This window comes from Cygnus atratus, chromosome 2, assembly GCF_013377495.2.
Source record: "Cygnus atratus isolate AKBS03 ecotype Queensland, Australia chromosome 2, CAtr_DNAZoo_HiC_assembly, whole genome shotgun sequence".
NCBI classification, from domain to species: Eukaryota; Metazoa; Chordata; class Aves; order Anseriformes; family Anatidae; genus Cygnus; species Cygnus atratus.
Genome location: NC_066363.1, coordinates 40405297 through 40432420, shown reverse-complemented (window position 1 = coordinate 40432420; position 27124 = coordinate 40405297). Strand labels below are relative to the sequence as shown.

The following is a 27124-nucleotide window of genomic DNA, read 5'->3' as shown; positions in this document are numbered from 1 at the left end:
TAAGAACCTGATATGGAAGACATTACATGGCACATGGCTTGATAAAATTTCAGCAAATGTATTATAACAATATGCATTCACCTCATGAAAGATCACTGAGTAGATAATAAAGGAATTACTCAAAATGCTGTCAAACAACCAAAATGCTAAGATCCATACTGTAACTGGCATGTATCCATAGGTTGATAACTATATTTTCAGAAAAAAAAAATAAAATACTGTGGATGTTTATTTTTGTCTCAAGATTTACTGAAGGAGAGAGAGGTATTCTATATGAATTCCAGTGTGTTTAAAATTTATTTCTTTTAAAGAAAAAAAACATTTTTTTTTTTTCTGGATTTCTCTCTTCTCACTTCCCACTAATTACCATCTCTGAGGAAAGAGGTGACCTGTGAGTCTTAAACATCCCAAATGAACAGTTTAATCCCAAAGTAACTGGGTATAAAGGCATTTCCCGTGCCCATGCTTTGTATACTGTCAGACATCCCATAACTACAGGCACCAAATGTAGATTCGCAACTGCAAGAAACCAGTTGGTCCAACAGGATCCACCTACTGTGTGGATTTCCAGGGGACAGGGAGGGGTGCGAATATTACTGTATAGGTACTGCATTGTCTTGTCTTTTGGTTGCGTTTTGATGGTGAGAGGAAAATGAGTCCCACAGGTATCTTCACTTTTAGGAGAAGGGTTTGAATGTGAGCAATACCAAAATCTTCAACTTAGACACATCAGGGTCATTTTAGGTCAGATACAGGAGTCATCTGAATCCTGCTCTTGAATCTATCCCTTTGTTCCTTTACTGCAATTAATCCAGGGAGTAACTAGAAAAGCCTGCATACATTATGAATGCTGCTTATTTTGGTTTAATCTGATTTTCTCTTTCTCGTCCTTTTAAATCTTGTTATTAATTCAACTCATTTAAATCCAAAACTGTTATTAGGAATCCCATACAGAATGTCAAAGGAATACAAGAAGCTTTTACTTACAAAGAGGAGGGTTGGTGAAGAATTTTAGTCCTATTAATACCAATAGGACTCCCTTTCCATAGTCCAGGGCCTGAAATCCCTTGGGAAGTTGAACATCCCTTGGAACAAGAATAGGAACTTCGGTGTGCCTTGCATTAGCACACCTCTTACTGTTTTCCAGTAACTCAAAAATAGTCTGGCCTCTTAACTATTTAAACTCATCTATTTAAGTTGCCTATTTTTCCCTTCTTCCCAGGGAACATGTGGAAGGAGGTGGCACCATGAGGCAGTGGAAGGAAAATGCCTGGTAATGACCATGTGGTGCTTAGGGACATGGTTTAGTGGTAGACTTGGCTGTGTTGGGTTAATGGTTGGACGTGATGTTCTTATAGGTCTTCTCCAACCTAAACGATTCTATGATTCTGTGTTCAGGGGTTTTGTTGCCATGGCCCAGATGGGTTTTTAATGGGGCAGACTTCTTGGGGCTTTTAAGGACTGCAGGCACAGGTCATTTGAGCCAGGCTGTGTGATGGCATGTTGAGACTGTACCTCATGCTTGCCATCTGTATCTGTGTCTCACACTCTCCTAGAGGAGGCGTCCCAAAATGTTATTGTGCTGTGAATGTATGAAATACAGGTGCCTTCTCAGCAGAGTATGGGAGAGGGGTCTATGGAGTCAGTGACGTGTGACACTTGACAGGTTTCTGACAGTCCAGAGTGGTGAACTTTGATCCCTTGGGTGCTGCAGAATATAGAGCAACAATGTCCTACCAAAAGATGCATCCAAGGAAGATGCTTGTACCATGTGGCTACCAGTGCATAGTGGCTCAATAAAGCATGAAAAGTGGGGTACCATCCTGAATATTTACACAGGCTAGTTATAGCAGTACTTCTGGAGATACTAAGTACTTAGGTGACATGGAGTACTGCAGAACGGGAGCAGGGTGGTGCCAGCTCTGGCAATGAGGAATCAGCAGGTGAGTGAGAAAATAACCTCATTTTAGTAACCAAATGGACTATCCATTTCTAAATTAACTTCTGAACATGAATATAATTAAGCTTAATTAAGAACAAGTTCTAATAGGACTAGAAGGAAAAACAGGTTAAACAAAATAATTAGCCTTCATCATGCAGGCAGGTTTGGCTCCTGGATTAGTTGCAATGAAGTTACATGACAACTCTGGATGAAGATGGAGTTTATGACATTTACAGTGATAATTTTATATTTAATAACAGGTAAAATAACTTTCATTGGATATCCTATCTTTCCTGTGTGAGGGATCATACTGACTCCATTGTCATGCCTGGCTAAATGATAGTCAATTTGTCAAGGGATTTCAGGCATTGGCCTATAAAGTGCTAAGACTGATCTGTAGGAAAAAATGTACAAGGTAGAGATGAAAAAGACATGGAAGGTCATGAGGGCATTCCTTCTGCTAGTATAATATTGTGTCTTACAGTTATTTCTAGTTCTATGCCACTTTATCTAATCCGTATTATAAAAACCATGTGATGAGGATTCCAGCCCTTGAGAATTCTCCAAAATCTAATTCATCTTAAAGCTGCAAAATGCTCCGATCCATACAAGGGCCTTTTTTTCTACACCTTGTGCTGATGGAACTTTCTACAAACAATTTATTAATCAAAGTTCTATTTCTGTGTCCCATATGAAAACGAAATCTTACATTACAGCCCATCTTTAGGTTTAGGACAGTTACACCATGCACTTTGCTATTTAAGTAACTGTTGCCTACTCCGATTAATGCACCTGAACTTAATTTGCTATGAAAATAGGGATTCCGAAACACACACTGCATATAATTTGACTTATTTCTTGCCTTTGATGGATCTGCAAAACTGTGAAAAAACAAACAACTGTTTCCTCCTCCCCTGCTGAATAATGTAGAAAATTAGCCATGCAAAATACAAAAAGACATGTCTTGCAGTAGTGTAAATCATCTCTAAAGGTAGAATCTGAACAACTCAGGAATGCTAATTTCTGAAATCCTACTCAAGGAAGTGAGAGACTAAATGATTTAATAGCTAGCTTATTTACACCCAGGATTATAAATATTGTTTTAGTTTAGTCAGGACTGACTCTACATTCTTGTTGTGAATCTGCTAAAGAGCCAAATTTAGCAAGATTTTCAGGAACTTACAAAATATGCAATGGTGTGATTTCTATGGTGAAACAAGAATAACTGTATTTTAAGAACAGGATGAAGTAGCCTTAAAATAGTTGTGCTAATCAGTGTCCTGGAGGTGGCTCATAGGCAGTTAGAAATATATGGTAATACATTTAAAATTCTGCCCTTGCCTTCATGTAAGAAAAGGTATAGCAGGAAAAGAAACAAGCAAGCAAACAAACAAACAAACAAAAACCAACACAATAAAATTGAACAAAATCTAAATGAGATATCTGGGGTAAGATATTCAGCAGGAGTGATGCCAATTTGTTCCAGCTGAGATTTCAGCTATTTGTACTAACTGAAATAATGAATATTAGACAAAATTATTATGAGATTAGAGAATTAAGTGTAGGGATACAGAGAAAATATGATGTCTCACATTATTTACTTTCTAGTTTTAATTATTTTTTCCTTATACATATACAGTTCTATTAGTGAGAAAATATATCCATTAAGGAAACAAGAATAGTTTTCATCAGTGGAAATAGAATTGTCTAAGCCAGTGTAAATAGGAACATGTCTGCATTGGCTAGAAAAAATCTGCATGAAACAAAGAAAATACACATAATGAGGACTTTATATTTTATATATATGAAATAACTCCTTTATCTAAACCCTTTACCTGGTAAAATATTTAACATTGATGACTTATTTTGGTCCTGGTTCGCACAAAGATTTACTATGGGTATGCATTAAATTACCTGTCTTCTCTCTATGGTAATACCATAGGAAATCTCCACTGGCATTATTTTAAGTTATATATGTTTATTGGCAGGAAAATATATTGTAACCTTTTGTATTTGTAGCATTTATCGCTCATGCATTCTTACAAGTACTTTTAATTTCATGATGCCTAAAGTCCATTTACATTTATTTATTGATATGGATGTACAAGGCCTCTTTATTTATTTTGGATTTTGGTCAATCTCTGATTTAATCAAATGCCATTGATGGTTGGATATTATTATATCTGAAGTTCAATTTTTCTCACATTGCCTTAAATGAAAAAAAAAAAAACAAAACCACAATAGGAGTAGAAAATTTATTGAAAAGGACAAGAAATCATTAACAGCATTATCAGACCTTTCCCATTTAAGGAATGATTAAATCTAAGCTTATTTTGTCTGGAAAAAAAAAAAAAGACAAAAAAAACGTGATAGGTACTTTTATAAAGGAGATTATTAAAAAGAAGTGGTCTTGCTGATCCTTTCATAGTGAGAAAAGAACACAAACAAAAACAAATCACATTTAGAGAAGGTTGAAAGGAAGTAGATATTTCATACACCAAATAGTTGAACACATACAAGAATACAGTGTAGGAATACTAGAAGGTAATTTAGGAAAATTAAGAAAGGATTAGGAAGCACACTAGTCATGGCACCACCTAAGTTACCACTGCTAAGGCTTTTACTGCTCATGCTACATCACATAATCTGATCATTAGCTGTGGTTAAGAGGGAATTTCCTCTCAAATATTACGTGTGAGTGAAGTGCTTTGAGGGAATTTTACACTTTTCACTGAACCACTGAGCAATAAGCAGCTGCAGGCAACATACCTACTGAATGGCGCATGACTGTTTTTCTGCTTGAGAATGGCTATTCTCTTCCTTTTAACCATCATTCTTTGTAGAGTTACAGATACACCAGATAAAAATAAAGGATAGGGTAAGAGCATGTGTGACAGGTATCTGGAGCTATAGCTAATGACTTTAGACACCACAAAATCCAGATTGAACATTTTATTTTTAAAAACTAAGCTCTGCCATTTACTTTCTAAAGTACATAAAACCACCAATATTCTTATGCAGTTAACTCCAGTCACATTGCAGAGAAAAATATACTTAAACAGACTGCAGACTTCTGAAAGTGTGCATGTTTAAACTAAATATTTCTAAACAACCTTATTTCTGTAGTAGCGCTAATCTTTTTAACAATGTCTTGAGAGTTTTGAACAGTATAAATCTCAACACATGAAATGCCTCTATGCCCCCGAACAACGCTCTTCTACCCATACGGTGTTGTCAGTATGTAACTGAAAAGAGCAAAGATTTAGGCCAACATAAACAGCAATCCTGATCCAAGCCTCCTCCCTCTGCACGCATAATTAGGAGATATTCCAAGACATATTTTCCTGAGAAATACTAAAAGGATGACAGTTCACAAATGTTTTTCCTGCTGTTATAATAATCCCCACAGTCATGAGTTCATGTTGTGGGGACTCGGTCCGTTGATAGGAACAAAATCTCATAACATTTTTATCACCTCTTTATCGACAAGCAAATTAATTTTCTTTTAATGCTTATCTATGCACAATTTTCATAAAGTGCTGCTGCATTGCTTGCATTTATATATGTTTAATTTCACTTTTATACGTTACGTCCACAGAGTTTAAAACATACAGGTGTGCATGTCTGCAAATACATAAAGACCAGATGTGTAACAAGTCTGTAGTTTCCTGAGTGTACAGAGTCCTTAGAGGGACTTAAGATACCTAAATCCCCCTGGGAGTACTGAAAAAACTGCTGCTTGTCTGCCTGCATCTTTAGGTGCCTAAATTTCTTCAACATATTGGTGCTGTGTGTCCAGCTCATAAGATAAGAAACTATATGTGAGTAAAACCATAGTATAGTAATTAGCATAGTATATATACTCTAGTATGGTACAGATAGCACAGCACAATATCTTTTAAAAGGTATGGAAAGAGAAAGCAATGATAGATTAACAAGAATTAGTAAATATCAGCTCCAGAACATATGATACAATCAGTCCACACATGTACATATTACTTCAATAGATATTCAGCAGGTTCTATAGAAATGGCATGGGAACTTGAAGTATTTAAAGACAAATAGGTACTTTCTGGCAAAAAGAGCCAGAAAGAGCCATGAGCTTTGCTCATATGAATGAAATGGATGCTGATGCGTTTTTCCCAAGGCAATCCTGTCTTGGACTTTGTCATTCTGCAGTCACAGAGAGCAGAACTAAAATGATCAGTTTTGTGTTTCATTTTCTTTTCATGCTATGCTAGGACAGCTTACTAGGATGGCCTTATGTGAAAGTCAGCCACGTGCACCGATCCACTCTGCTTATAATCCAGTAGTGCCAATATAGCAGAGAGACCACACTCGACCTTTGTGTTTGTTAAGGAAAAGCCTCAGAAGTGAGCTAAATCCATTTGGAGACATCCCAAGGTAGAGATTTTAAAAAGGACAGAAAGGTTACATAGCAACTTAGAACCACATAACAACATTACTCCATGAGTTGATTCCTAACTGTTCTAACTTTTGTTTGCCATCTCTTATTTGTTGCCATGTTTGAGTGACAAGGCATAGGTTTTTTTTTGCTTCTCAAGATACAAAGAAAGCATTTTCCATTGTGCTGAAACAGTCTAGAAACCATCCCATTTCCTGACAGTATACAAACTCTGAAGAAAAGGGAAAAATAGCTCCAAGCTGAAGAATATAAATAATCTCAGACAACAGAGCAATTTCATTGTTTACACAACCCTCTGCTGCTTACAAAAGGGATATATGGCAAAACGAGGTTATTTTGTTGTAAATCTGATAGTACTGTACTATGACAGTGCAACTGGTAGCCTGTGGGTGCCAGAGAAGAATCAAAGCATCAGTGGTTAGCCAGCCTAATAGAATTGACCAAATTAAATATTATTTTGCCAATTTCTAAGAATTTTGCTCATTATTCAGAATATTCACCACACTTGACAAATGTACTCAAACATGGTTTGGATTATTGCAGAAGGAGTATTTATGATTTTCCTGTTTTCTGTATGTCTTGACAAAAATATTCTAAACAAAAATCACATTCCATTACAAAGCACTGGAAAATATATTTGGGTACAGGGGAGACTAGAAGTCCTTTTAATAAACTGAACAAAGCTGTTAAGCTGCTAAATGGGAAGAAGAAAAAAAAATCAGATTTGATTCTGAAGTAAAGTTTTTTGATAGCAGCAAAATGTGCAGATTATGCCTTTAAGGGAAAAAATTACAGGAATGAGGAAAATGAGAAGTGGCTCATCCCTTAAACTTGCTGTCATCCAGAGTTTCTAAATTCACTTCACAACTTGGGGTGAGGGGAAAAGAAGGAATGATAATTGGAAAGCCTAAAAAATTGCAGAAGGAATATCTGACATGAACCGGCGCTGACAGAAAGCAGCCTCTGCTATGGAGAAGCACCAGATGAGGACAAATATCATGCATGCTTCCTCTTAGGTCTAGATGTATAGAAGAAGAGAAGAAAGAACAGACACCTCCAGCCTGCCGAGCACCGAGGGGCATGGACCTGTTCCTCATTACCCGGGGCTGGGTAGCTATTTTAGAGTTAGGACATGGAAGCCAAACAGCAGAGTTGTGACCACAAGTCAGCCAAATCCTCGCTTGGAGCCAAACACTCCAGCATGGAACAGATTTTGTTTTTACAGCTATGTTACATTTTCCTTTATTAAGCTGCCTTAGATTTATTTTTAATCTTTTTTTTTTTTTTCTCTTCTTTTTTTGGACAGGCTAGTGCTTTCAGATCTTTCAGTAATTCTGAAAACAGATCTTTTTATTGATACAGTGGACACCTATTAGCCTGTTAAAATGCATGGTGGTATGGCTGGAGCTTATCGGCTGAGAAAACAGAGCTGTTCCTGTGTTCCTGTGGAATCTAAAGCAGATAAAACAGATGCTCACTTTAAAAGTGGCCACAGTGGTTTTGGATGTTACTGCCCCTGTACCAGAGGCGATCACCCTGAAGAGGTATCAGAAGGGAGCATGTCCAGGGGCATCAAGTCGAAGGCTGGCAGTTGAACCCAACCTCTCAGCAGATGGTTTTTCCTGAGAGGGTTCACATGAACCCACTTCTCGGTGCCAGAGGTGGGACAAGGCCCAGTCCATGGGTGCTGTGGGTGGCTGTGAGGGACCTCCTCAACCAGCTGATCCACATGGGCCAGTGCCAACATACCTGCATATACTACTAGTTAGTGATGCAGGAACTGTTACAATCACTTAGATGAGGCTAGGTTTTCCCAAACCCTACCACAAATTCAGACTGTAGGCTCCCATAACTTCCTAGAAGTGAGTCTGTCCGCATGCCCTGGGCCCAGTGCTAGGCACGCAGCCATGCATCACAGCTGGAACCCTCCCAGCAGTGAGCTGTGGGGTGGCTGCTGACGGTGGGCCTGCCGAGGGATGGTGCCGTGGCACTGCAGCACAATGACAGGCTCCTTCCCAAAGAGCATGCTATTGGCTGAGAGGGAGGAAAGGCTGGGAAATAAGGACAATGTGCTAAACCGAGCCTTTCCCTCGCACCTCTTCTGACTTAACTCTTCCCACCCACTAGGGTTTTGCAAAGCTCCTGGACACAGCAGCAATTCCAGCAGCTTTGTAGCAGGGCAAATACCACTCAGGCTTTTAGGGCTTTTATTGTTTATGTTGAAAAGTCACTCTCCAAAGTGCTGTTTCTGATCCCATTGAGGATCAAAGATATACATTAAATTACACTATTGAATCCTTTTCTGCAAAGGATGACAGAGCTGGGATTTTATACTCCCAGCAGTAAGAGTATAGAGACTTGCAAACCTTTAGAAAAGCAACAAAGAAAAAAAAATGAAGAAAAAATACTGCAATAACTGTATCCCATCTCTTAATTCCAGCACCCTCATGCAGGTGGAGGTAAGGGTACTAGTATTTTTTTGGCAGAAAATACTTAGACAAACCTAAATCATGCCAAACCACGTGAATAAATTGTAATAGTAACTGAAAAGCAATGATAATACGTTATCAGTAACTGCCAACTATACCATTACTGTGATGAAAACAATGAAGTTTCTGGGAAAGATAAAGGCAAAACATGAGGGTGACTAATATAAAGAAAGCTTGAAAGCATGTCTCATGTCCCTTAGTGAGATGACTAAAATCCCTATAACCTTAGGATGTCGTTTGACTTTGTTTATCTGTGCCTAGATAAATGCAAGTCATTAAAATGCACAGCCATATTACTTAGTGCGGGTTAACAAAGTATGAAACCATCTAGTAAAGTCATGATTCATGGCAGTACTTGTAAAAAACAGCATGCATACTTCTAACTGAGGTATTATATTTGAGTACCACACATGCATCACAAAGTTTTTTAACATAAACAGTCTACTTTTCAGACATGCTGAGCAACTGAACTCCTATAAAAATTGATGGGACTCACATCAAAGTAATGCAGCGATATCCATCCAGCTCATTTACTTTTATGCGTGCTCTCACTGCTGAGGACACGCACATGCTTCCATCTGAAACTATGTTCACAGCAAACTTTAAATATATGACTGAACAAACTGCTTCACACTTTCTGTGGTGCTTAAAGGATAACAAGAGATAAGCAGCTTTACACTGCTAATATAATATGCCAGTGCGGGATCTAAAAGCAGAGTCACAACAACTAACCTGGGTAGTGCTGATCCAGGTTAAGCAGTTACTGCTGTCACTTGTTTGCTCATTTTCTTTGCCACAGGTCAATGCAGTATTCTTATAAAAGCTTTATTTCTTTTCCCTCCCTCCCTCCTTCCTTCCTTCCTTCCTTCCTTCCCCGTTCCCGTTCCCGTTCCCTTTCCCTTTCCCTTTCCCTTTCCCTTTCCCTTTCCCTTTCCCTTTCCCTTTCCCTTTCCCTTTCCCTTTCCCTTTCCCTTTCCCTTTCCCTTTCCCTTTCTGAATCATTTCATTGAATTGGGTTAGAAAGCAGACAAGTGGTGTAAATGACAGAGCTAAGAAAGAATCAGCCTTTGGCAGGGCTGCGAGTGAGACAGGAACATCCAACTGGGAACAGTAAATTTTTCAGTCCGGATGATGGTGACCACCAGCAGGTTAGCCCGTCTAGCTGTGCCTCATGCACTGATGAACTCCCCACAAATCAGCCACGTTCAGGAAGGATGAATTCAGCCTGACGCAGGGGCAGAAGAGGGCAGCGAGGGTGATAAGGGGAATGGAAAGGCCGTCTTATGGGTGGAAGTGAATATACACAGGCCTGGTTAGTGTGCAGCAAATAAAGACAAGAGGAAAGAGGGTGGATCTTCATTAATACACCAGGAATGAAAAACAGCAAGGGAAAATAGTAATTTAAGCTATAGGATAAAAGTTGCTGAAAAACAAGTTAGTATAAAATTCCCATGCATCAATTTAGGCTAGAAATTTGGCAGAGATTTCTAAAGAGTGAAGAAAGTGAAGCTCATACAGCCTCTCAGTAGTTAGTTGTGTTTCAGCGCCCAGCCAAGTGTTCAGTGGAACCAGACACACTTTGGGGAAAAAAACGCCAAGGCTGCTTACAGCCTCAGGCCATACCTTCCCACCCTCTCTCCTGCAGCACCACACAAATCCCCATCTGGAAGGTGGTGCCTGTCAGTGCCCAAATGAGGTCACGGGGCACAGTCTGTCCCGCAGGGACCAGGGGCAGCAGCAAGGCCAAGGCACCAGGTCCAGTTTTCCTGGTAGGGAATGCCAGTGGAGCAACCAAGGGACAGAGATCTTACTGGCTGTAGAACTGTTGTGTGGAAGAAATGGTACTTAACTACAGGTAAACAATGATGAAAAAGTGATGGAGATTTAGCAGGTTTTGCTCTAATGTCCTAATCAAGGCTTAGCCATGTGTTATTAAGCAGACATGGCTTGACGTTAGACTGTTCAGACATCAGGGACAACCAGGCCAGCAAAGTTCAGATTTTGCATGTGTGAAAAAGGAGGCCATGAGAAGGAAAAAGTTTCAGGGCAGTCTTGTCAATGTTTCAGTTCATTTCTTCTGTAGCAAATGAGAATTTTCCATAAGACTTGAGAACCTTTGGCAGGGCTGAGATGGGAATGACCAACAGAGAGCAGTAAACATTTTAACCCAGCTCATCATCATCAGCTGTCTAAATATAAAAATAATTAATTTCTTTCAATCTCTGTAAAAATACAAAACCTCAGGGGCCATCCACACTTGAAAGCTATTTTGGATTAAGGTAGTATGGGAATTTATACTCCCAGGGCTACTTTTCCATACTTAATGTACAGTTGACTTTTACTCCATGTAAGACAGTTTTTCCTCAATATATTTTCAAAAGAGGGAGTGTCCACACATGGAGTTACTCTGGAATAACTAACATGTAGGCAAGCCCTAGCAGCTAACACTGGAAGTAAATACGTTCATCACTCGAGCACACAGCCTACGAGCACTTACTCACACACAGTTTTATGTAGATGAATGCATCTACCAGGTTTTGTAGGGTTGCTCATGCACATGCTGAAATGTTTACAGGACTGGGGCCCTGCTTTGAAGAAGAGATGTGTGCTGTGTCCCAAAGTACCACCTTAAAGAGAGGCAGTAATCCCCAGACTGAATGCTAGCACATCCCATCATTTCTCCCATCTCTCTGATACCATTCCAGTTGGCTCTCCTGCACTGACAGATAATTCACACATGTTCACTTACACACAAATACTACGGCACCCTTTCCCCCCACAAAAAAAGTCAGCCAGCTGTTACAAAATTCAGACATTTCATTAACACAGTTTACCTTCTGATGCTGCCAAGCAAAATAGAGACAATTAATAACAATGAGGACTGAAGGGTCTGAGACAGCTTATGAGTAAAGGATTATATGAGTTGTTTAAAATGGACAAACTAGCTCCTGCCTTGAGTGATATGGAACAAAGGGTGGTGATGTATAACCAGGGAGGAAAGAGACTCTCTTCGTGCCTTTTGTAGATGGCTGTGTGAATGACAGAAGCGGCAGGAGCAAATACCTCTTTTCATTTGCTCAGCCTGCTGGAGAAGAATAGCAGTGCTTGCCAACGAAGCTGCAGCTGTGCTCTGGCTCAGTTTAATCACTGTGTATGACTGAGGGTTAATTAGCTGCCATTCTTACTGCTATTTGTTGTTCTAATGAAGATTTGCATAAATGTAAGGCTGGGGGTAACTGATACTTGATTCTTCCCTTCAGAGGGGCTGGGGGTGGAAAACTCACCCATCCCAAGTGTTTATGTTTGTGGGAGATTCAGTGTTTCCTTTCCATTTGACCTGATCTACTTCTGTCTGATGAATAGTGAACAAAGAGTTCAAAGTTGCTTATCAAATCGAGATCCCTGTTGGGTTGCTGCCTTTAAAAAGGAGCCAACTAGTTTGATGAAGAGAGGACTCGGGGATTAGAAAATTACTTCCAGCTGACAGAGAGCAAAATACATACATATATATATATAATAATACGTATAAGTATATGATATATATCTCAGTGATATATATAGATACATATCCCTATCTTTCTCTATCTATCTATCTATCCATCCATCTATCTATCAGTCAATCATATTCAATCTGGATGGCAAGGAACATCTATTCCAATGATTTGTTAATGATAAAATTTCATCTGAAATGAACGGGACAAGCAGTACAGCCAGAACAGGCTGTAGCATGTTAGGCTATACACCGAAAGGTAAGAAGCCTTGTGTTGTAGATCGCTAAACTTCAAAGTTCACCTTTTAATAAAAACAAAGTATCTAACACTAGGCAGGTCATATCAAAGGAAGGCAAAATGACTCAGCAGTTCACAGCTACTGCCATCGGCTCCTCATAAGAGGGGAACTCACAATACAAGTAAAGAAATTACATTCATTCCTCAAAAAACATAGCAAATTTTTAACAGGGCACAGTAACAAAATCCACAACCACTTCATATTTAAAGAGAATGTTTAAATTGAAAATGAAATGTCATAAAATTGTTTGACTTACTACAGTCGTGACTGCTTATGGCTACTAACTGAAAGAAACTGAAGAGTAACTTCCCATTTTTAGTACATTAACTTGTTGCATATGATCATATCCTATGGGTAACAGTTTTCAGTGTTCCTCTGACCTACTTGCTCACTGTTGTGCCAACAACATCTGTAAACTAGCCTAAGGGAAGGAAAAAGACTGAGAGGGCAGAGATAGTAAATTTCCCAACTTCAAATCATTGCTTGAAACTGGCCAGCTTTCAAGCTGCCTGTATGCCTGCCTCTAAAGACAGGTGAGCACAACTGAGTGCACATCTACTTCCAGTTCCTCACTCCCCGACACAGCTCTGCTGTTAAATCCTGAAATGGCCATATTTGCTGATAGACAGCTACTGATTTTACAGCGGTGTCTCTGAAGCTCTTTACCTGGACCTTAACACAGCTGAGCAAACATCCATTTGCTTTTCTTTAAGCTTATGTCACCAATCCACCTGCTTTTGTACAGGCACCTCTGCATCGGTTGGGGTGGCACTGCCAGAAGTCAATCTTCCTGAGAGGTAAACAGAGAGTGCCCAGCAAGCACTCCTGAAATAAATGTGCCTGGAATGAGACTGCAGGGATCCCCTACAGCTCCATCTCTCAGCTGGGAGAATGCTGCAGTTTTTAATGCTATATGCAGTAACAAACCCACATGAAAAAAATGCAGCCAATTGTAACTGAAAGTCCACTTTCACCTTATCTGGAGCTTTGAAATAACTCAGTCTCCTGTTACAGCCTTTGACTTGGCACCTGACTGCACAGGAATCTCACATTCTGGCCTTTGAAAAGCGTTTTTTTAGCCTTTTGGTTGGGGAGAAAATTATAGAAACAGGAAACCTAAAGTTTTAAAACCTAGATGGAAAATTAATAATAATAAAACAAAACTAAGTCTACAATAAAAACAAAACAAAACAAAACCAAAACCACAAGAACACTCAAGATATGCAAACAGATTGCTTAGTTTTTCTTTAAATGATTCTTTAGTAATTTCTATATATTACAATTTTCCACGGCTACAGTCAGAACCGTTCATTGGCAAACAGGGTAAGAGAAAGTGCAAATTACAGATCTAGTGGTCAACTGCAGAAAACAAATCTAAAAGAGCTGAGGGAAGAGGTTAAGTGCTATGCTACTTAATATGAATGACAGCTTGCTTTGAATACTCATATTGGCTGTCCAGGATATTGAATAAACTTCTTTTAAATTAATTTTCATTATTTGTAGAGTCTGTGTTAGACTTCTATCATTGTCAGTACTATTAACATTCTTTTCAGAGAACATGTTATCAGCATATTTAAATGAAAGCTTTCCTTTTCAATATGTATTAACACATTAATATTTCTTGGTACAAATATCCTGCTTGTAATATCCAAATTAGTGCCTACTATAAGGTATTTTCCACTGATTAAACTTCTGAATTAACAGATTTTTATTTTCAACTACTAAAAAGGCACATGAGATCCTAAAATTGTTTTCTTTCTTTACTATGCCTCAATTTAAATGAATTTAAAACTTAATTTTTTTGGTCTCTTTTTTTAGTACATAGCAGTAGAACAGTGCACCAACCACATCCCAATAGCTGACAGAACACGAATCATGAATGAACGCAAATGTGAAACTTAATTCGTCTTACCCGGGTTGCAGTCTGTGAGGAGGGAGCAGATGGAGAGGAGAACTTTAGAAATGGTTAATGCTGGACTCCAGTTGTCTTTTAAAATGTCCAGGCAGATGACGCCTTGGCTGTTAATGTTACAGTGATAGATCCTTGTCCGAAACGTTACCTAGAAAAGATAGCGTGTCTAAGTGCAGTGGTGTACAAGCCAATAATTACATGATTATTAAGCAATAAAAAAAAATTTACACAAAAGACCACTTTGCTTCCCTGGTTGAAATTACACTATTCTGCCAGTTAAAGATTGAGCAAAATAGGGATATTCATTACAAAATAAAAGTCTGCCTCCTCCAATTGTGGCCAGCAATGGAACTGGTTTCTGCAATGTAAGAATGGGACAAGTTTCCAAGTTTCCTTAGCTTCCTCTTGCCTTGGTCCCACTGATCTCATTATTCTTGCATGGGAACAAAAAGGCTATTCTTCATTTCCAAATTTAAGTCACAGTTGAATCGGTATAATTGCTTCCAAATACCTTTTTGTTTGTGTGTGTGTATTTTATTTTTTTAGGATTTCTGTATGTGCATTGGGTTTATGTGGCATGGTTTTGGCAGCAGGGGGGTGCAGGGGTGGCTTCTGTGAGCAGAGCCCAGCAGCTGCCCCATGTCAGATCAGAGCTAGCTCCAGATGGCTCCAAAGGGACCCACTGCTGGCCAGAGCCGAGCCATGAGCGACACTGGGTGGTCCTCTGGGAGAGCAGATTGAAGAAAGAAAAGGAAGGCTCCCCCCGAGCAGCCCCCATTCCCTGTTCCCCTGTGCTGCTCAAGGGGAGGACGTAGAAGAGGGTAGATGGGAGGAAGGTGTTTTTAGCTTGCTTTTATTTTCTCACTGCCCTAGTCTGTTAGAAATGGGTAATAAATTATATTAATCTCCCTATGCTGAATCTGTTTTGCCCCTGCCTGTAGTTGGTGAGTGGTCTCCTTGTCCTTTATCAGCCTTTGAGCCCTTTCCATCATATTTTCTCTCCCTCTTCCTTTGAGGAGGAGCAGTTGTGGTGGAGTTAATTGCTCATCAGGGTGAAACCACCACAGTACCCATTTTATATGCTCTCCCAGGTGATCCTATATCTACTGCACTGAGGAGGAGATCATTTCTTTTAGTCTAGAATGATGTGTTTCTGCATCAAGTGGAAGATACAGACCTTTTATTTTAAAATAATTTCAGCTATTAAAGTCCTCTGTGTAGTTCAGAATAAGTACTGGGGCTACTGGATAGGAAGGGACAATACAAAACCCCTGCATCTTGGGATCTCCATGAAAGATTAATTTCTCCATCATTTCTACACAAATGACAAGTTAAACCAGATAGTTTTAATAATGTGTTCATAACATCTAAAATTAAGATGTATCATTTTGGTGGTCTACCTCATCAGCCAATAGACAGGCAGGGGGGCATGAGACAACCGCAGGCAAAGCACACCTCAAATCTCAGAAACATGTATTCTTCACTAGAATTTGCTAGTGCTAATAACTGGGAGTACCTATGAACCTATCCCTACTCTACCATGCAGATAAATCTGGGTCTGGATAGAAATTGAAGCTGATGGCAGGCATGCCCCTTTTCTGGCTTTATTTAATACCAGAATTCCCAGTGATTTTAGGAGGACTAAGATCGGGCCACTCACCAAGAACCAGAACAGAGGACACAACTGAAGTAACACGGTACCTGTTCTACCTCTATTAAGAAAAAAATCACTATCTAACATGGAGCAATTCTGCCCCTTTTGATTAAATCAAGACGCTTTGACAAAATAATGGAAGGAAAAGGCAGTAGATTTCTGGTATTACAGCGCTAGATTCAAGAAGAAATATTTATTCTCGTAAGTACTTTTCCACATAAATCTGGGAAAGCGTTCCCGGAGTGCAGTGTCATGGATCAGTGAGCTATGTGACAAAGATCCCAACAAAGAAAGCTCACCAGTTTTTACATGCAGCTAAAGGTATTGCCAACTGATAGGCCACTTGAACAGTTTGCCAGTCTGTACTCTACATATTCATAAGTTCTTTCCTTTTTCCCCTAATGTCGTGGTTTCACTTATTCTTTTCCAGCCTAAGTGCTTCACTTCCAATACCTTTATGAGAATTTTAAATATTTCTGGCACAATGAGCTCAATTCATCCAAACACTATAGCCAGACAATCTTTTTTTTTTTTTTTTTTTTTTTCTCCCATAAGAACTCCAAGCACATCCAGCGTTTGGAGTGAAAAGTCTCAAAAAGATCAAAAAAGCAGTGTTCAGTGATAAAATTAAATGTTCATCTACAAAGAGAAGTTATTGTGAATAAGGAAGGTTACAAATGCACAGAAGTGGCAAAATGCCTTACACTGTGTGTTAAAAGTGTCCACAAAGGGAGTTGGTGTGGAGGAGCACCCTGTAAATATTAGGTCAGTGTTCATTAGGTCAGTGTTCATTAGGTCCCCAGACAGATTAACTCTAAGGCACTATTAATACCTGATATAACACCTGATATAACACTGAATCAGGGAATATTTCACAGCAGGCTGTCCCAAGACTCAGGCAAACACTTCAGTATTGGCTTAATTATAAGTATTATATCCTTACTTAGTATATAGTTGGAATAAAGTTTTTGCTTAATTATTTTTCCTGAAAAAAGGTGCTTTCCTATGCTTCCATGAATAACAATTTGAGGACTTTATTCAGCAATATCTGAATACACTGAGTAAACTTTGCATGGATTAAATTGTACCTATTGTATTTATTTTAAGATAGGGGTCAGTCTAAGCTTATAGCCTACTTAATGCCATCAATGTGAGCCTGTATTTTAATGTGTAACTTCTGTTGTCAGCTTAGAGGACAGACACATTGCCACATGTTCCCTTTGAAACATCCAAGAAGGGACACTGGAAATTTGGCAGGACTTGGAGAGCCACTGGAATGAATGGAGGTAGTTCACATCTTATATAAACGGTTCAACACTGCATTGTCATCTTAGGCTATTAGTGGATAAATGTAGGTGGGATTACATCTGTTTGTAGTTGCAAGGCTATTTTTTGCAAATACTTAGAATTGAACTGTAGGTTTTTTCACTATGAGTATACCTTAAACCATGACACTGAGGAGGGCACCCAGTCACAAGATAAGGATCGTTGCTTATCATTGACAGATATGTCACTCACTCGCCAAACATGCCAGCACACTTGGCAATGCTTGTACAAATACACAGAGACACTTTAACAACAAAAAATTGAAGTTTTCAGAATTTCAGAAGGAGCTGTATGAATGACACGCCAGGAACTGTGGACGGGTGGTGGGAGGTGACGTTGCCCCTAGATGCCACAGAGCTTGCAATGGCTGGCGGTGGCCCACGCCACCCAGGCCTCCTTGGTCAGGGTGAAGAGACAACCACAGAAAAGATAAACAAAAGTGGTAGAGCTAGGACTGGCCCCACAGATTTCCATGTCCTGTGGCAAACTGGGAAATGCCTGCCCTCTCCCCCTTTTGTGGAGTGTTGGTGGTTTTGATGGAGCTGGCACGTGAGGAAGCAGGTGGCTTCCCAGTCCGACTCCTCAGCAACTGGGGCAGCTTGGAGGAAAACCATTACCTTCAATTACCTTGCAACCTCTGGCCTGGGGATAATTACACCCCCCCCAGATCTGTTCAATTTCAAAATGAAATCGTAATGAACTTAGGAGCTATTGTAAAAAGGGACAAGGTGAGAAGCCCCATCCCGTTTTCATATGCCAGAGAAATGTAAGTAAGATGCAGGACAGCTGGGATGACATATTGCTTTCCCCATCCAGGTATTGCCTCAAATTGCATCTAACATGGGAAACGCTGACAAGGACGCTGCGTTTGCCATACGCACATTTTAAAGTTATGCAGGGTCATCTCTGTTATGTATGTAGAGAGAAGTCAAGTGATAACACTGTTCCAGGGGAACTCTGTTTTCTTTAATATCGTCATATTTTAACCTTTGATGCCATTTAAATGGTTCCTATAAATGATGCACTCTAATTCCATTTATTCCCTAATGAAAACACCTAAACAATCCCATTCAGAAGCTCAAGGGAGTGTGTGGGTGTATAGCAGGAGTTATCCTCCGACAATTGAATCGTAGAGGAGTAATTTATCTCTTTTTTTTTTTTTTCTTGAAAGATAAGTACCCTCTATGGATTTACTCTCTTTGATTCTCCAGTTTTTAGAGAATATCTCATTTTTGTTGAATAAAAGTGCAGGTCAGAGTAATGTGAATTGCAGGAAATAGGGAAAAATAGGACTATTTTCTGAAAACTGTAGAAGTATTATAAAGAAGCTTTTGATAGGTAATGATAAAGAATTTATGTTCATATTTGGAAATAAATAATAACAAACTCATCTATTTACCTACTGCTGAATGCTAAACCCTTCTGAGTATTGTAAAACAGAATTAAACAAATTAAAAGAAACAACTTTATATAATCTCTAAGAAGAAAATGAGGTTATGTATTTAAAAGGGGGAGAGAAAATGATTACAGAGAAAAGAAGTACATGTAAAGCTTTTCATTGAGTAAGTTTTAGGACAGAAGAAAGACTGTTTACAAAACCGAGGAAGGGCAAAGTAAAATGGATTTCAGTTGAGTGACTGGAGGCAACTGATCGGAGACAAGACAAATCACTCCTGTATGTCAGGGTGATTTTGAACACCAGTTTTCCAGCAAGGTTTAGTCTTCAAATCACTCACTATCTCTGTTTTGCATGTAAAACTCATGTTAGGTGTAAACCCAAGAAGCCACCTTGTCATTGGCAGCCGTGTGGGTGACTGGCTTAAACTTTAGTGAGAGACAGGCATGTAAAGGCGCTGCTTTAGATCTGAAAGGGCTGGTCCTGCAAACACAACCTGTGCACTTTCAGACTCCACTGAATTCAGTCATAATTCTTAAAAAATATGTCTAGAAGAAGAAATGACTCTCTGGTTTTGCACACTAGCATGCAAGAGCGTAATAGCGTGCACTGAGGAACTGCATTCTTCATCCTGTTTGGGTTCAAGCCCCCATCCCCTTTTCTTTATTGCTCCCACTGAAGCTGGGCAACTGTGCAGGGAGAGATGAAAGATTCAGAGTCTACAGGAGAATAAACAAAACCAAAACCCTTTTGCTCAGCCAACACTGGAAGCAAGATTGAGATCCCAGGGCTCTCATTCCCGCAGTTTTGCAAAATTTCCTTTCAAGCTCTTTCATTTCTTACAAGGGCACAATCCTGCAGTCATTCCTGAGATGAAACTTCTGTCTTTCACTAATATTCCCCAGGAGTTCTGTTTTAATAAAACTACAGTGGCACTACCTGAAGTGGAAGAAGTTGTACTGCATACATAAAAGGTTACATATATATTAAAAATATGATGCCCTTTATGATGATGTTCGTGGAGCTCAGGAGGGAGCAAGTAGTTCCCATCTCAGTTTTTCAGACTTTATGAGCAATAGATTTGTCTCCTCAAATAGAAAGAATAATAAAAACAAGATCAGGCCTTCGCTCTTTAGTAATATTAGAGCAATACTGTAAAACAATCTAAGTGAATATTATCTATAGCTGCGAGTGACACAATGTCCATGTTAACCTTTATGTTAATTATCATACCTAAATTTCTTACGGAGTGCACTTCATTTTAGCTATATCCAGTGCTGAGGCTGCCTTTCTACAACAAGATGATCCATCTTTGTTTTGCAACTACAGATTTGTAGCATGTACATGAGCAATTGTTGAGATACTTAATGGATTATCACATAAAGTGCATAATAAATGACAGACCATATGATGATCACTGTTAAAGAGCACGGTTTAAATATATGCCAAGAAATGAACTTCAGCCAGTTCCTACAAACCTTCAGTTGGTAATAGCTACAGTTTCTTACATCAAAGGAAAATATATGTCATCTACATTAGCAGGAAATAATAACTTACAGTTACTTTTGTTTGACCTACAGAAAAGTCTGATATGCAAACTACTCTGTGGTTTCTGTAACAAAATGCACCACGCGAGACATAACTAGCCAGAAGTGATCATGATTTAAAAGGCATGTAATAGCATTCATATGAGTTAACCTTTAACACTGCTGAAAATGAAACGGTATGCAATGTGAGTAATTATTCATTATATCCACGGTAATTATGAAGCTGAGTAACTACTCACACTGTCTCACTGAATTGACTGTTGCAGGAAAAAAACATACATTTCAATAAGCACAGCAACACTAAATGTGTACTTTATTGAAATGTACCCAGTTTGCACACAGATCTAATAGCAGAAAAAGTAAAAAGGAATTTAACTGATCTTTGATGTACCTGAGAGAGCAAGTAAAAAATTAACTTAAATTGTTAAATTGTTGTTCAGTTTTCTGAAAATAAAAGAATAGCAGGAGAGAATAAAGGAAATGGAAAACTGTCCAGGTAAGGGAGGTTCAGAATAGAAACTATTTTATGATGCAAAATGTCAAAAGCTTTGCCTGACAATGTCAATAAGAGTTTTTTAAATGTTTTTTAATTATAGCCAGCATAATCTTTATTATATTTAGTAACTGTATATGGCAAGTCAGTAATAAAGTCCATTTATAGAGAAAGCAAAATTTTATGGAATTACTGCCCATTTAACTTTTACAAAACAAATCCTCCCTTTCATAGAATAAACCACGTGGGCTGAATCGTCCACATGCACTTCCTCTGAGTCCCCAAAGTGCTCTTTCCCCTCAGAACCATAGCTGACTAGGTTTTGAACATTTACTAGTTTGTTCTTATTCTATAGTGATATCATAAATATAAAATTCTTTCTCTCACATCTGTAAATGTATATATCTGTGTGCATAAAAGAAGACGAGAACGAACATTGATGTATGATGTATTTTTAGATTACGAGTAGATTTTTATGCAGTAGTGAAAAACGCATGTGATATAAGAGAAATACCTAGTTTCCCAAGCATCTGATAGCCATCATGTCCCCTTTTGAAAGTGAACCTGACAGGCGGTATGCAAACCATCACTGTGAGGTAGAAGAGAGCCCCCACAAGATGACTCTACAGGTCCTCATGGGGAGCTTAATGTGCTGGGTATTTATAGGAAACAGGAAGAAATTATGAACCTTCTAAGCTTTTTTGGGGGCAAGGGGAGAAGCAGGAAGAGTTTAGCTGGATAGAGCCATTTTCATCAAGACTAAAAAAATAAAAACTACTGATATAAATTAGTATATTAAAACAGAGTGAAAAAGAAGGCTATTCATTAGAAGAAATGGCAATTCAACTTGGCATTTAGTAGAAGAACTCTCGGGTAACTAAATGCAAAGGAAATCTCAGAGGTTTACAGGATATTGTTCTATCAAATGTGACCTTTGCATTTATTGGTAATAAAATATAGTTATAGATCCTTTCCTCTGCCTTATGTATTTCTTCCTGCATTTCCATTCTCCACATCTCTGTGATGCTGTCATTTTGAGAGGCATTGAAGTTTCTGAGGGAGCCACCTGGGTCTGATGCGCCCCAGGCCCAGTGCTGTGCACTGCCCCATAGGTGCAGCACTGCCTGCAGACACACAGCCTACGGCACGCAGAGCTTCCAGAAGAGTGGTGATGAGGCAGATGGATGTCAGGGATAGCAGTAACAGGAGACCATCATGTCTGAAGGCTGATCATGTCATGGCGACAGCCATAGGGAGGGCAAGAGAAGGTGGACTGAAGCCCTGCCTACAAAGTTTGTACTGCAGGAGAAGGATTCCACGTAATGATATTTTGTTCATAGAGATAGATTAGTGTTATGATGATTACAAAGAAAAAAACCCGAAGAGATGTTCAATATTGCCATTAAGTCCAGATTCTATAGACTCTGCACTTTAAAGTTACAAAGGAAAAAGACTCTCCTTACAGTCTTATAGTTGATTTAAGACAGCTAAGCTTTCAAATGCTGAGAACAATTTTTCAGTCACTTGATAGACATACACGATGTACAGGGAGGAAATGGAGTTTTCTGTTATTTTAATTTTGATTTATAGGTGATTTAGCATATTGCAGCTTTCAAGTCCTGTGGACCATTTTTCAGTCAGCTGAGATTAAAGTCCCTAGCAAGATTAATTGTAGAGTTGGGATTAAGAGATTTTATAAATCACTCAAATTAAAAAATAAAGCTAGCAGAGTACTAGGATAATGATAGATATAGCCATATTGTATCAGCTACAGCTAAATTGAATTGACACTGTAACAGACTGAACACAGTCGAATATCTGAGTAGAAGTTATTAATAAAGATTATTCTTGATGAAAATGCAGACACCACTGTAGTGACAACTCCTGGAGGGAGTGTGCTCTTGAAGAGCTCTCAGTTTTCTGCAAACACCTGTATGAAAGACTGCACCAAGACTTCCTGGTCTGGTGGGACAGTGTGCAGGATAACGAAATTACTGCCCTTCCTTCAACAATTATAGCCTGTATAATGTTGTGGTGTCAATTTGTCACGATGGCTAAACTTTAAAAGGACCTCAGGTCAAAAAATTTGTATACTTGGGGAATTCACTGATTTTGTATATGGACCAAGGAGAGAAATTAGCTTAAATTCTCCAGGCTGACTGAAGGATTTGATACCTCCTACTCATATATATGTATACATACACATACAAATATATATATGTATATATATATACATATATACACACATACACCCAAACATACACACCCACCTTTCTATGCATAACTATATATCCCATCCAATACCCCACAGAAAGCAGCAGAACAAGAGAGAGCTTTCCCCTGTAAAAGCCAAGGAGAGAAACAGTCTGAATTCATTACAGATGAAAGGAAGGTAGTTAGCAGGAAAAAGGAACCTCAAAGGTATTTCTACAAAGGGCTGGGGGGTCATTAAGGCATTGGAGAAATGCAAGGTTATTTCCTTGGCAGGCCATCTAAGTATTTTTATTCATTTCTGTAAGTGGCTGCTCTGAACAGGCCGCTTCTTTCTTTATTGTAAAGCCTGCTGCATTACAAGACAGATGCTGAATTTTGTGGCTGAAGCGAAGCCTCAAAGTGACCAAGAATGAAGTCTCACTGGCACCTGGCCTTTAGCAGAAGGTGAGATCAGGTGCGTATCTATGGCTTGCTTTACCTGTTCCACACCTTCCTCTTGCCTCATTTCATAAAAACCAGCATGAGACTTGGGGGACTGCTGCAAAGGAAGGGGCAATTCTGCAGCCTGCCTGTTCCTGCTGACTCAGCCAAGGGGGTGCTCAGCTCATTTGCACAGCATTACAGCAGCCTCCTCACAGTGGAGGCCAGCAAGGATTTTTAATTGAGTAGAGCCTCCCAGAAAGCCAAAGCTAATTTGTCGTTTCTCAGATGAGCTGTTCTAAAAATCTTGTTCTCCGGTTACACAAAGCAACTGGAGCTGGGCTGGGACAGCCTCTGTCACCACTGGTCAAGCTGCATCTGGCCCACATAGAGAAGCTCCTTGTGGAAGAAGGACTCTCTCCTCCGCACCAGGGTTCTGCTCTTGTGAGTAAAGCAAAATGCCACGGGTCTTAAAGGCAAGCAGAGCTGAAAGGGTCACTGCACTTTGGCTCAGAAAGCTTGGAGTCTGGTTTCAAGGCATGAGACCAAGCTGAAAGACTGAAATAGACAGACTTCAAAGGGGAAAAAAGGAATATCATGAGAGCAAATTATACTCTGACCTATCACATGGTATCTCCTACTTTGTTGAAAAATAACTTACTTTGATTTTATGCTTATGGCTCAGCTTTAGAGACACTGACAGGTGTCAGTACAAAGACAGACAAAAAGAAAACTGATGACCTGTAGGGGAAAGACTAAGGGGAAGCCTGATTGTCTGATGTTTGGGTATACAAAACTATGAACATAAAATGAGGCACAGAGTGCAATCAGAGGACATGAAAAATAAAGGTGTAAAATTTGAAGAAAGCAGGTTAACTATCTAGAAGAACAAACGAAAATTACTTTATACATTTGCTAATCCCCTCCATGCTCAAAACATAGGTTCAAACATCTTTTCTTCATGTGCAAATGTGCTCTCAGTTTTTTGATTTTAACTCATGTTTTCCAATACACAGCAGGGTGCCCAATGATCAGAATAAGCATCAACAGGGTTTATAGAAAGAATTTGGATCTTTTAGAAAATATTTAAATCTTTGTATAATACAAAAAAAAATGGCTACACCACATTTTTAAAAATTATAATAATAATAATAAAAAAGATATGTATCCAGAATTTAATTTTAATATATTTTTCCTAATTTAAAAATTATTTTTTGCTTCCCAACATGCATTTGCAACATACATACGCACGATAAAAGAGTGTGCAACATCTCAGAATAAGGATAAGGAAAGGGGATTGTGGAAATCTTTCTGCAGATCTTAATACACTTTGTATTAGGTCTTTTAACAGTAACTATGTTATGTGACATGGGCATTTGCCTTTGGAACCTCAAGCTGGGTCAAGTAATAGCATCTGGGAAATACAGTTTCTGTTTCTTCCCAGGTCTTTTGTGGTCACATTTTTAGAAGACCAATTTTGACAGCACTCGTTTAAATGCCTTCTTACTTCATAGTAAGAAAGGGATGAATGTGGCCCACAGAAATCTCAGGAGGAATGTATGAATTCAATCATAGCAGAAACGTGAATTAGACCCTTTCTGCTGTGTACTGACATGGAGGTAACCTTGCCAAGTCAGGGATATACTTTATGACTTTCCCAGTACATTCCACAGTTTTGTATTTTATTTTATTTTTTTTTTTAAGTTGATAGAGCCATGAGGAGTGGAATATACTTAGAAAAAAATAAATCTATCATTATCCACTCCCATAACTCTAAGAACCATGATTTTAAGAACAGCCCCAAATATCACAAATCTTGTGGTAAAGTAGAAGAGTTGCCAGCACCCGGTGACACAGATAGCACTGTACCATAATGCCATATGTTATGTTCCACAAACTCAATACCTTTCTTTTGCTAGAAATAAGTGTTTGGAGTAAATATTTAAGTACCGTTTCCCAACAATATTGACTAGCAGAAGCTACCTTATGGCCAGCACTCGTCTTCCCACACTGCTTTATTCAAGGGACTTCCCAGGCTATTTAACCTGTGAATCAATTTCACAGAATCTGGGAAAGATGTGTAATGAAGTAGCAACAGCTTAAGAGCTCCTAAAGCAGGACTGAAAACATGGGTTATTTATGACAGTGGCTCAAGTGAAAAGAATAAGAATCTATGCGTATAAAATATGCTAGTGAAATATTAGTTCTATCTGACACTAGTCCCCTGTGCACATGTACTCATTACTTTCTTATAGATAACAATTTCCCTCATCATAAATACTGCCCTTTTAGTAATACAATATGGTATCATCAGCTTTCTTGTCCTTTATCAAGCAGTACATTTTCATATGATTTATATGCACACATTTCTTAGAATGACAACTGGCATCAAGATAAAGGCAGACAAAAATGTTTTACAAAGCAGGGTAAGAACCACCTCTTTGCTTGGTATTTCATTAATAAGCAATGCACAGCTGCATTACTCATGTCTCAAAATAATACAGTTGCCAAACACAACTGAGGGTGGACTGAAAAAGACTTTATCTACTGGCGAAACAGCAAACTGGACTGTCACCTTCTATTTTAAAAGGATGCTGTTGAACAAATTGACTAAAATTCAACAGACTCAACAAAGGGAAGGAGAAATATCCCTATGTGCTCTATTTAATACTCAAGAAATACAGCCAGTGAATATGCCAATACCCACTAAATAATTCTCCTTTTAATTGGCTAGGGTACTGAATGTAACTCTTGCATTACAGCTATTGCACACAGACTAAGCAGCAATGAAGCAAACAGAAGTAGCCTGTCGAGGTGGACCTCATATAACAAAAGCCAGAACGGCCTGGGCTGGGAGGAAGGCAAGAACAGAGCATTGCCCGAGCTGCGTGCCAATGCTTTAACTGACTGAATGAGAAGCTTGGAGTTATAAAGTTTCAAATTCTTTCTTCACTGAATATCATAATTATCTAAATCAGAAAATTTGTGGTCAGCAGGGTGTACAACCCCTGCAATATTCGTCCGTGACCTCAAAGCTTCCCTAAGCTGGAATGCTAGAAGTAGGAAACAAAGTTTGGCCATCTGCATCTGCTACCTAAAATGTGGTTTTGTCCCGTCTTTATGTCACTGGTTGGGAAAGTGCAGTTTACAGAATGACAAGTACTTTGAACTCACCTCTCTCATTCTTTTTTAAAACTTTCCCCTGATAATAATGTTAACTACTATAAACACTACTATTGCAGCATCAAAATGCTGTTTATAAATGCTCCTCTCTCAATAGTGTACTCACAATAATCAAATAGGAATCAACTACTCTATTACAGGCAATCATGGTGTATCAACCTTTTCACAAACATGTCAAAAAGAAAGGAAATATTTCCACTCCCATAAGTCTTCTTGAAGACCTATTCCAAAACCTCATTCTTCTAACTTGGAAGGTGAAAAATTAACCTCTCTTCACTTTGTTTCATAATAGACAGGCCCATCAATTTATTTGATTCTATTAATAGCCATGCT

General features: G+C 38.9%; 1 protein-coding gene across 1 annotated transcript in view; it reads right to left on the bottom strand.

Moving 5' to 3' along the window:
• Positions 1-27124, bottom strand: part of LOC118252782 (ubiquitin-conjugating enzyme E2 E2) — a 212318-nt gene that overhangs the window by 9996 nt on the left and 175198 nt on the right. Inside the window, exon 5 of the mRNA XM_035556441.2 lies at positions 14559-14706. Coding sequence (XP_035412334.1) covers positions 14559-14706 — 148 coding nt within the window. The remainder of the gene's footprint in view (positions 1-14558; positions 14707-27124) is intronic.